Below are 12,866 nucleotides of genomic sequence, written 5' to 3'. Positions count from 1 at the left end.
GGGTTGATTGTGACTTGTAGGATTGCTACTTCCAATAGGTGGTGCTACAGAGTACAAGTCCTCTTTTCTCTGAAGAGGCAATTTGCATATTAAGCATCCCCATACAAAAATCTTTTAAACAGACTTAGATATTATACAAAAAGTGATAAATCACCTTACACCACTTTTTTTAGTTTGATTTGTGCATTTATTGCACAAAAATGCACCAAACAGTATTTTAGCAAGTTCATCTACTTGTGCATAGGGTTAACCCCCGCCACTCCCCAAACAAAAAATAAAATTCTATGTGTGAATTTTAAAATGCAAATCTTGCTCTAGCCTGCGGTAGGTCAGATTTTACACTTACCATTGCAAAGTGAGAAATACTTATCCAGCTATAGTGCAGATTTTGGTTATGCAATTGCTGCAGATTTTCCTACATCAGCAATAGGTGGCTTTAGTTTACACTGGAGTCTTAGACCCATTGCCCTATGAACAGCTGCACTCACTGCAGAAAGTCATTTCCACTGCATAAAATAAATGTAAATAAAATTAATTCCATCCATTCTTTACAAAATATTTATTTGATGCAAGACAAACAATTAATGCATATTATCAGATAGAATTATGGCAATTACCACATATGGTCTGTCCACCCTTGGATATGGGTCATTTCTTCACTGATTGCATCTACTAGTTGAGCACTGATAGTTACTGTATGATAATCTCAAGGGTGTCCATCCTGATGGCAGCAGAGAGAGTTTCCCTAGGATGCCTGTATCACTATTGTGTCTTCGCTATATATTTGTGTAGAGTTGGAATGTTCATAGCAGCAGAAGAAGAGTGTGCTGGTCTTGTGGCAGGCAGTGACTAGTGCACATACTGCAACAATCAGCAAGGCCTATGGTAATGGAGTCAGGTCAGAACTATGAAAAGCTAGTGTATGAGCAATAGTGTATACTGTCAAACCTAGCTAGTAAAAATCCATCAGGATTGATGTTTTATTCCAGCAAAGCTAAACATTTACCATTAAATATCTGACTGGTTAATTTTTTGTACAGACTGCATCAAATTATTGATATTAACATTGCTGGATTACAAGGATTGCTTTGAAAATAATTCTCTCAGTTGATTTTCTGTAGTCGCCTCCTTCTGCTGCATCAGTTCTGCGTCTCCTTTGGTCACTCCCCAGGCATCTGGCCTTGCCATGGAAGGACAGTAGGGTCTCCCTGAAGCTGGGTGCAACTTCTCCCAATAGTCACGCCTGGCCCTGTCATAAAACAAAAAAGCTAATTCATATACATATCAAATCTCATTGACAGGATCTACAGTTGTGGGCTGGACCACCATTCATGACAATGTGGAATGGGAAGAGCCTTTTAAAACTTAAAGATGAAATCAAAATAGGCTGCCGTGTGTCCAGGAGGAACAACACTATTTCTGTCCATTACATGAGTTGTATCCTGCATTTTAACCATTCACACACACACAATTTTTAGTTGTTTGAGCTAGTGGGTAGAGACAAGCTGCCAATATCTACCATTCACAGCACACATATGAGGGATTCCAGCTTTCCTGAATGTCCAGAGAGAGGTAGGATGGGGGACATTACACGATGCCATATCTCCAAACCATCATGGACGAGAAAGAAGGACAGTAACTTTTTTTATTCTTTACAAAAAGACACCAAACCCTGTTTTTTGGGTCTGGATTTTTGTGCAAGGATCGGTAGGATTGGGATTGGTAGGAGTTTGGCTCTGTGCCCACAATGCAGAAATGCTCAGGTTTTTCCTGAGCGTTTCTGCATCTCCCTGGCAGAAAAATACGCATGCGGATTGTACATGCGTTTTTCCTGCCAGGGGGAAGTGAAGTGTTTTGCACATGTGGGTTGACAAGTGCTTTCCAATCGATTTTAGCATCACTTGGAAAGTGCTTGACAACTTGGTCACACTATATAAATCCATGCAAACAGCATGGATTTATATATTGTGACCATAAGAACGGTAAAAAATAAATCTATACTTACCTTCTGATGGCCCCCGGGTGTCTTTATTCGATGAGTCTCGGCTTGCCGGCAGCTCGCGGTACACTGAAAGGACCTGCCGACGTCAGCAGTCGCGTGACCAGTCACATGACTAAATGATGTCATGGCAGGTCCTTGAGTCCACTGCGATCTGCTGGCAAGCCAAGACAGTGGGGGCCATCAGAAGGAAAGTATAATTTTTCTCTTTTTTTTTTTCTTCACAGGTTCTATGGTACCCGGGTCTGGAGGAGAGTCTCCTCTTCTCCAAACCCAGGTACCATCCGCACATTGAAATGAACAGATCCAGTGATGCGGATTCCATGCGTTCCAATGCAAGTCAATGGCGTTGAAAACAGCGCTTCCGCAAAATTGGTAGTGCTGCGTTTTTTTTACCACAATGATAATCCACAGCGGAAATTTCAGCAGTATGTGCACAGCACATACGGATCATTGCATACCTTCTACCAAGCATTTCTGCAGTGGAATTGCCGCTGCAGAAACTAAAAAAAAAAAAAAAAACCACACACACATCGTGGGTACACAGTCAGTCTCCTCCTCCAGTCATAAATGTAATACATATTGCGCGCTTACCTTGCACGAACCCAGGGTTTAGTGTGCATATCCAGTCCACTGCCCCAGCTGCCATGTTTCTCTGAACCAGTTGGTAAGAATCCTCTTTCTGGGGCCAGCTCTTCTGCTATAGCCCTAGTATGATATGGCTCAAACCCACAACAACCACCAATGTACCGGACTCCAAGATCGTAGGCTGCTCTGGCATACTTGTGTATGTCCCATCTTGACACAATACGTGGTTCCAAAGCTGAAATATATTAGTATATAAAGCAAGTGATCATCAAGAACAGGTCCATGAGTTCTGATCACTCCCTCAGCTCAAATGTTCAATAGTCCAAGGTGAGACAGGAGATTCACCACATGACTGCACCAGTCAGATCTATAGCAGATCCTATTGTTGCACCTCCGTAAAAGTTTTCTGGCTCCTCATAGGAGATTCCAACTGTTCTGCACAGTAATAAAAGGTGTTCCTACTACACCCCTATATACAAACTAATTCACAAATATCAGTAAACAGTCTACTTCGTATATCGACCACACAAATTTTCCCAGACAGATGTGTCAGTGGAGAGAAGGATCTGACGTGTCTGATTTCATACTGTCAACCCTTTTACCCTCAGCAAGAAGCCACCACCAGAGGAGCCTGGCAGCCGCCATCTCAGATAACAGGAGCGCTGAGTGCCAGGAGAGATGGTTGGCAGCCGTCCATTGTTCATGGAGGTTTTACTCCTCTTCAGGGCAATTAATGTCATTGTAATGCAATGCCATCATATGTAATAAAGGCAGCTCATAATGACATAAGTACTGAAAGTAACAAGTTCCATATAATTTCTCATGACTAAACATTAGTTACATTAAACGTTGGACTTACCAAAAGGAAACTCTGGCAGGTCAATGAAGCCTTGCTTTCCGCAGTCAGGTGTGTGATAAGCAAGTGGTTGGGTCATCAGATGAGCCTCGACATTGGCTGCAGCCAAACCTTCCTTCATCAGCTTCACTGTGGCTACACAGGTCATTGGGTCGAAATGGCAATTAACTCCAACCACAGAGGCCCCTGGAGTTCACAGTAACAAATTACTAGAATAGGCCTTAGCGTATATCTGTAGGCATGTTTACCATAAAATTTGTAATGTGTGCGATTAGATATCCGACTAAAATCCTAAATCCATTTTAATTCTTATACAAGGCTGTGCAAATACCAGTAGATGTAACTGACATTGTGATACTCAATTCTTAAGAATAAAAAAAAATTACTTTTAGCAGCAGTGGTGGAGGAGCGTGGCACAGTAGGTAGGAGCAGTCTACACTGTGCCCACTGCTAAATAAAATGAATACTCATTGCTCTCCATGCCCATGGGTGTGGGGAGCAGTGAATATTAGTTTTCCTTAGTAGCACGCACAGTGTAGCCACAGCGCAGCTCCTGCTATGGCTCGGAGGTTGCGTGTGCCCGCTATTAAAAACCATGAATATTCACTATATCCCACTCCCATGGGCGTGGGGAGTAGTGAATATTCATACTCTTTAATGGCGGGCACATGAGACTGCCGGCCACTGCAGGAGCTGCACTGCTGGTTACACTGTGCGCGCTATTAGAGTGAATAGTCACTGTTCCCCACGTCCATAGTTCCAGCGTGGGGAGCAGCGACTGTGCTGGCAGATCTCACCGTGTGATGGCGCATGGCAGTGACATCATGCGTGGCTCACACTGAGATCAGTGCTGGTAGAACAGAACGCAGCGCTGGAGCAAAGGGAAAGAAGGGGAGTAGAATGGTTTATTTTTTTGTGTGCAGCATAATATGGGGGATGGAGGGGTGCCATGTATACCAGGATGGGAGATGAGGGCCACATAACAGGAAGGAGGGGGGCCATATATACCAGGATGGGGGATATTAGTACAGAATTTGGGGACATTACCCCTATAACAGTGTCAGCACCAGACCCACTCCCCCATAACAGTGCATCATGGCCACATTTTTTTTTTTTTTTTTTTTTCCTCCTCTAAAACCTAGGTGTGTCTTATAGTCTGAAAAATACAGTACTTCTCACCTGGAAGGAAAGAAAACTGCATATTTCTTCATGTGGAGATTGCCAATGAGACAAAAAGTTTTAGTCTCAAGAAGAGCCAATTCCCCAAAGGAAGGGCAGAGAGAACAAACCATTACACCACACCATCAGCAAGGTTAGCAATCTGAACAATGGATGGAAGGCCTGCAAGTCTCTGCAAAAAAATGGAGCATTTCCAGCTGACTGTTGCCGACACCGAGAATAGATCAGCGGGGGGTGCTGGGTGTCAGATATTGATGACTATCCTAAGGATAGGTCAAGGATAAAAGTAGTGTACAACCTCTAAAAGGGAAAAAAATAAAATGTACCAGCTTTTGCCAGCCTGACTGCGCACTCTCCTGGACAGACGCCATTTAAATCTCCTTCTGGACCAATACATAATGTGGCTGCCACAGTCTTTCCAGCCTCTTTTAACACTTCTACTGCCCAGACAGCTTCTTCCACATGTTCAAAGTACTAGAAATAAACAATGCAATATTGGTAATTCTGACAATTACAGTAGTAGAGCACAAAGCATGAGAGTGTCTCACTCGCTCCATATTTAGCTTGAAGGGTTTGCACGGCTGTCAATGCATAGGTTCTCAACATCAGAATGGTGGTGGGGGATGGGTCCAAGACCCCCCCAGACCCTGATCACCTGCCATCACTTCTGGCAGCAGCCTGATGTAAACAGTGAATTGAGCAAAACCGCACAGCTCTGTCCACCACCTAGAGGGCACTCCTAGGTACTGCAGCTCTGCCAACAGTCACATCAGTAGGAGCTGTTAGATATATGGATCACATTACCTCAGCGATAAGAAAGTCCACATTCTTCTTTACAAATACGTCCAACTGCTTTCGGAATATAGCCTTCACCTCAGACTCACTCTTGCAGCTTAGATATGAAGGGGTTTGACTCACGCCTCCAGCAACCAATGCATCACCTTCATTTGCTACCTCCCTCGCGATGTCACAAGCCGCTTCATTCACTTTTTGGCCCTGAAGTGAAACAAAAATGCAAAAAAGCCAAGGTAATTAGATAAACCGAGTATAAGTGTCCAGTTTACAGCTAGATATAACCTACATATACTTTTGAGCACTATGCAAGTGTTACATTTTGATCTCCATTATGCCCAATGTCCGCCATGATACAGTCATTGTCTGAAAGCACTGATTCCAAGTAGCAACATTTGGAACAGGGTGGATAAAAATCAATTTTTAAAAAAAAAAAAAAAAAAAAAAAGGATTTTTTTGATTTAAATCGGATTTTTTTCAATAAACTGCTTTTTGAGGAAAATATTTTACCATCCAAAGGTTCTTCCATCATGAGATAAAGCAGAGTTGTTTAACTCAGTAGAATAAAGGCTGTATATGTGTAACATTCACAATGCCATGCTCTTCCAGAGGTTTCTGTAGGATTAGTGGGCAGTTTCTCTCCTATATTATCACAGACGCTCGCTTTACTTACGCAGTTCTCAAAACTGAATTTGACTCCGCAGAGGTCCCAGCCTCTTCTTCACGGCAAAAATGTTACAACATGAACAGAGTGGAGAAAAAGACCTTAATCCTATTGTTCTACAAACCTATGAATACAGAATCAACCCCTTCAGTGCCAAGTCCAAGAAGTTAGACAATATGTTTCTGATTGTTTGGAGTGGAATAGATCTGCACAACACAAGAAGAATGTGAATCTAAGTGTGAGGAGGAGGAAGGGCAAGCAGACAAGAAAATGAAAGTGAAACTTTGAGCACAATACTGCAGCATAGCCACAGACAGACAAGTCTGGATCTGTTTGTGTGTACGATCTGAGGTTTATTACATTCTTTCCTTATAATGGTAGCAGGCCGTAAAAGAGACCCAGTTTGGGAATATTTTAATGAAGCTCCTTCGCCTATCGGTAAGGCAGGCATGCGTGCAAAATGCAAACGATGCAACAAAGATGCAAGGCCTGGTGGTGCGAATGAGGCAACATCATGAGAAGTGCGGTGATGAAGATGACCAAAGAAACACTTCTGAACAGGCAGGATCTGTTGGTAAACATTTTTATTGAATCCTATTTCTAAAGGCTGAACTGTCTTGTGTGAGAAAAATTATATTTCTTATTATTACTGCATGTTACTGTCATTTGGTACAGTTATGAAGAAAAACAAATATTCCTTTTGGGGCAGGGGCAGTGATGTGTTGTGTACAATAAGCAGAAATTGTATAAACAATAAAATAACAGCATTGACTTTTTGTTTAGGGGAATTCATGGATTCTGGAAACTATCCACCTCCAAGATCACCATCATCCTGTTCTACAGTTTCAGAGTTATCCATCCAGGATAGTGCTTCATTAGCAGCAGCATCATCAGACACCCACAGCCACATATCACCATCACCCAAAAGGAAGAAAAAACCTTTACCTCCTGGAACCACCAGAGATAGGTTTGTGATAAGAACGAGCAGATTAGAAAAATAGTTGATTGATGAAAAAATTGCCCAGTTTATTTATGCAATGAACTCTTCTTTCCGTCTGACTGAGAACCCACATTTCATTAATATGGTTCAGTCACTGAGACCAGGATACAGTCCACCCAGCAGAGCTGATGTTGCAGGGAAACTGCTGGATCAAGTGTATGACAGAGAAATGGAGCAATGTGCAACAGCTCTGGAGGGTAAAATTGTTAACCTAAGTATTGATGGGTGGAGTAATGTCCACAATGATCCTATTGTATGTGCTTGTATAACAGAAGAAGGTAAAGTCTTCCTTGCAAACAACGGATACGTCAGGAAATGCACACACAGCAGAATACTTACAAGAAGTGGCAGTAAAAGCTATAACAACATGTGAACAAAAATTCAAATGTCTAGTACGCAGTTTGGTCACTGACAATGCTGCAAACGTATCCAAGATGAGAAGAAATTTAGAAGAGCAGGGAGGGAATACAAAGCTGCTAATAACATATGGTTGCAGTGCTCATTTGCTGCACCTCTTAGCCAAAGACTTAAGTGTTCCAGAAATAAAGGCTAATGTTGTTGAAATTGCTAAATACTTCCGTAATAATCATTTTGCTGCAGCAGCTCTGAAAAGGATGGGTGGAACCAAGCTAACGCTCCCACAAAATGTTAGATGGAACTCTGTGGTGGACTGTTTTGAGCAGTATATCAAAAACTGGCCTATTCTGATGACACTGAAGAAAATGAAGATAAAAATAGATGGCACCGTCACGGCCAAAATCCTCAACATTGGACTTAAGAGAAATGTTGAACATATGCTGAGCTTCCTGAAACCCATCTCTCAAGCTTTAAACAAAATACAGAAAAATAGCTGTTTTATTGCGGATGCTGTTGAAATTTGGAAGGAACTGAGTGAACACTTAAAAACAGAACTACACATGGACAGAATTAAATTACAAGCAGTAAACAAACGAATGGGACAAGCACTGACTCCAGCTCATTTTTTGGCAAATATTGTCAATATCCAATATCAGGGTCAAAACCTAAGTGCTGAGGAAGAGGAGTTAGCTATGACATGGGTATCCAGCAATCATCCATCTTTAATGCCAACTATAATAAACTTCAGAGCTAAGGGGGGAACCATTCAAGAAATATATATGTTTGCTGAAGATATTTTAAGGAAGGTCACACCAGTAAACTGGTGGAAGTCACTTAAGCGCTTGGATTTAGAGACTGTTCAAGTAATGATTTCACTTTTAACAGCAGTAGCTTCTTCTGCAGGCGTTGAAAGAATATTCTCTTCCTTTGGACTCATTCATTCTAAATTGAGAAATCGGTTGGGACCCAATAAAGCAGGAAAGATTGTTTTTCTTTTCCAGATTATGAATAGGAACAAAGAAGAAGATGAAGACGACGAGTGAGCTACAGAGGACAGCAGTATTTAAGTTTTTCATGGTCAGCTGGGCTGACAGTCTAAGTTTCTTAATATAAATATATATATATATATATATATATATATATATATATATATATATATATATATATATATATATATATATATATATATATATATATATATATATATATATATATTGTTTAGCCAAATTAGTTAACAAACATGGATGTTTGTTTAAGCAAATAACTTATGCTGTAATGTTGTTATTGTTTCAGTTGAATAAATCTATTTAAATTGTTAAGGTCAGGATTATTTTTCTCCTTCCTAAGTACAACAGAACAGTGGTGTCCAAATATGAATGATTAACCCATTAAACTGGGGAGAAAAAAGTAATATAAAAAGTGATTCTAAAAATCTTCATCTGCTTGCATGTTAAAGTAAAGTAGCAAGAACTAGTTTAGGTAGAAACTTTGATTTAAATCACGCCTTACTGACTACTGATTTAAATAGTGATTTAAATCAGTTAGATTCAAATCAAATCCACCCTGATTTGGAATAGATTATTAAACTAGTTTTCCCAATACTCATGTGAAGTTTGCAGAGAGTAGGGATTACAGAAAAAAGCAATACTTCATTCCCAGTGAAAGCCAAACTGGTAGTGATAACAGCTGAATCTAGAGACAAGTCAGTGGTCTTGGTGGTCAGGTGACTGACGGGACATAATTAATTCTACTCAGACAATCGCAGCAGAGGGGATACTAGTGGTCGGGGTTGCCGCTTTCTTTTATAAGGATCTTTGCCCTCTAAATGTTTCACAAGTCATGAAGGGGGGGGTGGGGTTTAAAAATGTCTGCAATTAAAAAGGATATTAACATCTTTCGGGAGGGGCATCTTTTTTACTTAAAGGAATTTTTCATTTTGGTTATCTGTCTACTATCTGTCAGCAGTGGCTGGTTTCCTATGCAATGAGCAGGTTTAAAAGCTCTGCTCTGAAGTTGACTAGATCATTGATGTGGTCCAAATTTCAGTGTCCCTTGGGTCCCTCCCCACTCCCCCCATGTTGCCTCTGTTTGAAGCATGCACAAGTTCATGCTGCTTCCCAGATCTGTCAGTCAGCAGTGCATCCTCCCCCAGCAAGATGGAATGCAAAGGAGCAGAGAGCTAATGAACAAAACCACATTAAAAGAGAGTTTTTTAAACCCCCAAAAAATTGCAAAGTTTTACAGTACGATTTTTATTACTTCAGCCTTTGTGTAGAATCAAGTTATGGTTAACCCCTTCTGTTTCGTGCTCTGTGGCTATGCAACAATGTTGTTCAGCCCTTATGTGGACCTTGCCTCAAGTCACCAGTAAAGAGATTTCTGTCCCGAGTCTACCTTTAGCCAGTCTCACTCCTGTTTGATTGCTAAAGCATGACCTAGCGCCACACCTGGATCCTGACTTTCTCAATGAATACGACCCCTGGAAATTGTAGTTCCACTATTGGATCTGTCTGATCACAGTCCAATGTTGTGTTATCACTGCAGCCATAAACGTCCATACCCTACAGGACAAAGCTAGTAGGGAAGTTTCCATATGAAATAAAGTGTGCAGTGTAAATACATTAGGACCTCTTTAACCAAGGTCATTAACCCCTGAACACTTACTGAGATTTTCTCCCCCACGTAGTTCCCTCTGTTCTCCAGTTTATCATCGCTGGCGTAGAATGTAAATGTCTGCATCACATTTGCCCCGGCTCTGAGGAATTCCCTGTGAAGCTGACGTACTGTAAAACAAGAATATTATAACGCATTTCTAGTGGCGTTACCCCGCAGTGGATCCATCTACTGCACCTGGTAAAGTCGGTCTAACTGGTTTACTAGGAAATAGCGGTCACTTAATACTGCATACCTCCTGAACTATATAGGTCACTGTTTTTTTTGTAAAATTAACAGGTTTTCCAGGCAATCTCCTCTATTGCAGGACTTTTTTTGAGCAGGTCATCAATATCAGATAAGGGAGGGGGTCCAACAAACCTACCACAGTGAACGCAGCTGTGCACACAAGGATGCAATCAGAGCTAGTAACAGCTGACCAGTGAAGGTTTTGGGTGTCAGATATCCCCCACTGGTTCAATATTGATGACACGCCAAGGGTGTAAGAAGGAAAAAAAAAAAAAGCCAGCAGAGGAGATTGCCTCTAAAATGTTGCATTAGATGTGACAACTGGTCTTCTAGGCCACTGAAAATAAGTAGTAATACACAAAGTATTTTCCAGTGCACAAATATACTATAATATCCGGCCCTTATACTTGGGTAGTTGTTTATCCTTGTTAGATGGTAGCACCATTGATCACCTGCAGACACTTACCAGCTTCTGGATGTTCTACTGCAGCTTCAGGGGTCCATGGTCCTGCTTTCACATAACCTCTTTTCTCCAAAGCAAACACAAAGCCCCCATCTCCAATAACAATTTCCCCGGCATCAAGACGCTCCAAGAGGCCCTAGAATGAAATAAAAGTCCATTAATCAGACACTAAAGTGGTTGAATGGATCCTCCTGTCACATGTTCCTGAATAAATAAACCCTAACACAGATAACAGTTTATTAAAGTACACGACCATGTATGCATGCACATAATCATCACAGCTTGATTTAAATAGAAGTATGGAGCTGCAATATAGGAATCATAGAAGTTTACAGGTCCATAGGAAGGGAGGCCATCCTCAAAATTACCCATTTACATCTGCTTTTGTGTAACCATTTTATTTAAAAAAAAAAAAAAAAAAAGTGATCTTGCAAGTTTCACAGTGGCTTTTTTTAGGCTCATACTTATGGTCCTTTCAGGTACAGTTTCAACAGGCTCCTTATCAGCAGAGGCAGGAATACAATGACAGGCAACACCTCTATACACAGCATCTGCCATATAGGATGTCACACCTGACCCTGCCTTCCCAATGATCTTTGCACAGGCTCATTAGAGTCTGCAATACAAAAGATGGGGGTCAGGTATGATCATTGTGGCCATGTACAGGTCTTATTTCAGGAATCATCATGTTAGAGCCCAAAGGAAAAAATAGCCACAGTGGCTAGTGTGAAAATTTGCAGTATTTTTATTTGTTTAATAATTTGCAATATGTACAATCAGATGCAGAGGTATTGTTCTTCCAAATCATTGCATTCATAGTACAGGGAGGTGAATTGCAATACACAGCCCCCTGGAAGGTACCATATGCTGGCACAGAATGCCTAGGACTCTATACTAAGCAGGTAGATCAAGGGCTGATATTCCAGTGCACCGTCATTTAAGTTGAATTTGAGCCACAGATCCTCTAGTGCAGGGTTCCCCAACTCCAGTCCTCAAGGCCCACCAACAGGTCATGTTTTCAGGATTTCCTTAGTATTACACAGGTGATAATTGCATCACCTGCACAGGCAATAATTCCATCACCTGTGCAATACTAAGGAAATCCTGAAAACATGACCTGTTGGTGGGCCTTGAGGACTGGAGTTGGGGAACCCTGCTCTAGTGAATACATGTCAGATTGCCATAGGCAAATCTGACACGTGTGAACCGATCCCAAGTCTTACCATGATTGAACAGGGAAGTGCTGATGGATTTCACTATCCATTACATAACTTTTGTTTAAAAAAAAAAAAAAAAATTGTACAGATTAGGTGTGGGGGGGTTTGAGTTATGTACTCGGACCGATTTTATTCATAGGGGTAGTGCAGATGAACGATTTTTCTCACTCACTGAATATGCATCTACAGCCAGAAAGGTGTTTTTTTTATACCGTCATGACCCTAGTCAGAGCTCAAATATTGGGATTGCATTATGATAATTTTACAGTCAAGGAATAGTTTTTTCCTTTATATCCTCAAGAGGAAAGTAAAAAAGGATTAAAGTGATAGCAATAGTTTACTATGAAATAACGGCAGTATTATGTTTTAGAAGAAGTGCACCTCACGGGGAGCAGAATGGGTTCTAGCTGGTAGATCGTTCCTTACTATGGAGGATGGTAGGATTAAGGTCTGGGTAGGAGGCCTGTGATAACACCATTTTTAGTCGGACACTATACCTACATAACCATTTCACTCACCATCAATGACCCTTCTACAAAATCAGTTTTAGTTTTCCAATATTATAAAACTTCCCATAACATTATACTGTGTCTACTGCATATCCTACAAGTGAGAGGAGCAGCACCTCTGCCTCCTTACCTTTCTGGCCTGCCCACTCTTTGCTCCAGCTGGTGCCATCTCTGTGGTGGACAAGTTGTCAGTGCCAACTGCAGATCTATCCTTTATATAAATGGCAGGCGGGTGGGGCTGCATCAGGCTGTTTTCTTCTCTCTGATTTGTGGGCTTATCCCCCACCTCCTCCAGTTATTCCACACTCCACCTATTGGCAGACATCACATACAGACACATC

The 12,866-nt window shown here is 41.3% G+C and overlaps 2 protein-coding genes across 2 annotated transcripts; one reads left to right on the top strand and one right to left on the bottom strand.

Annotated features, from left to right (window-relative positions):
* Positions 1 to 544: 544 nt before the first annotated feature.
* Positions 545 to 12,812, bottom strand: LOC141266561 (betaine--homocysteine S-methyltransferase 1). The gene is made up of 8 exons (XM_073680179.1): positions 12,656 to 12,812; positions 10,803 to 10,935; positions 10,100 to 10,218; positions 5,427 to 5,618; positions 4,949 to 5,096; positions 3,447 to 3,629; positions 2,594 to 2,822; positions 545 to 1,249 (listed from the first exon to the last, which is right to left on the bottom strand). Exons 1-8 carry the CDS (start codon positions 12,767 to 12,769, stop codon positions 1,075 to 1,077), a joined length of 1,293 nt encoding a protein of 430 aa, XP_073536280.1. The 5' UTR covers positions 12,770 to 12,812; the 3' UTR covers positions 545 to 1,074.
* Positions 5,963 to 8,478, top strand: LOC141165149 (uncharacterized). The gene is made up of 2 exons (XM_073650790.1): positions 5,963 to 6,652; positions 6,862 to 8,478. Exon 2 carries the CDS (start codon positions 7,513 to 7,515, stop codon positions 8,476 to 8,478), a length of 966 nt encoding a protein of 321 aa, XP_073506891.1. The 5' UTR covers positions 5,963 to 6,652; positions 6,862 to 7,512.
* Positions 12,813 to 12,866: the final 54 nt, after the last annotated feature.

The sequence above is a fragment of the Phyllobates terribilis genome, unplaced genomic scaffold (assembly GCF_046119375.1).
Source record: "Phyllobates terribilis strain yellow unplaced genomic scaffold, ASM4611937v1 Scaffold_1__5_contigs__length_1240528914, whole genome shotgun sequence".
In the NCBI taxonomy this organism is placed as follows: Eukaryota; Metazoa; Chordata; class Amphibia; order Anura; family Dendrobatidae; genus Phyllobates; species Phyllobates terribilis.
The sequence above is the reverse complement of the archived record's forward strand: the minus strand, read 5'-3'. Positions and strand labels throughout refer to the sequence as shown.

Excerpts from the sequence above, each read along its gene's own strand:
- LOC141165149 (XM_073650790.1), top strand. The coding sequence starts at position 7,513 with ATGAGAAGAAATTTAGAAGAGCAGGGAGGGAATACAAAGCTGCTAATA.
- LOC141266561 (XM_073680179.1), bottom strand. The coding sequence starts at position 12,769 with ATGCAGCCCCACCCGCCTGCCATTTATATAAAGGATAGATCTGCAGTT. Across the intron at positions 5,619-10,099 it reads ACGTGGGGGAGAAAATCTCA|GGCCAAAAAGTGAATGAAGC; the intron begins GTAAGTGTTCAG and ends GTTTCACTTCAG. Across the intron at positions 5,097-5,426 it reads TGGACTTTCTTATCGCTGAG|TACTTTGAACATGTGGAAGA; the intron begins GTAATGTGATCC and ends GTTTATTTCTAG.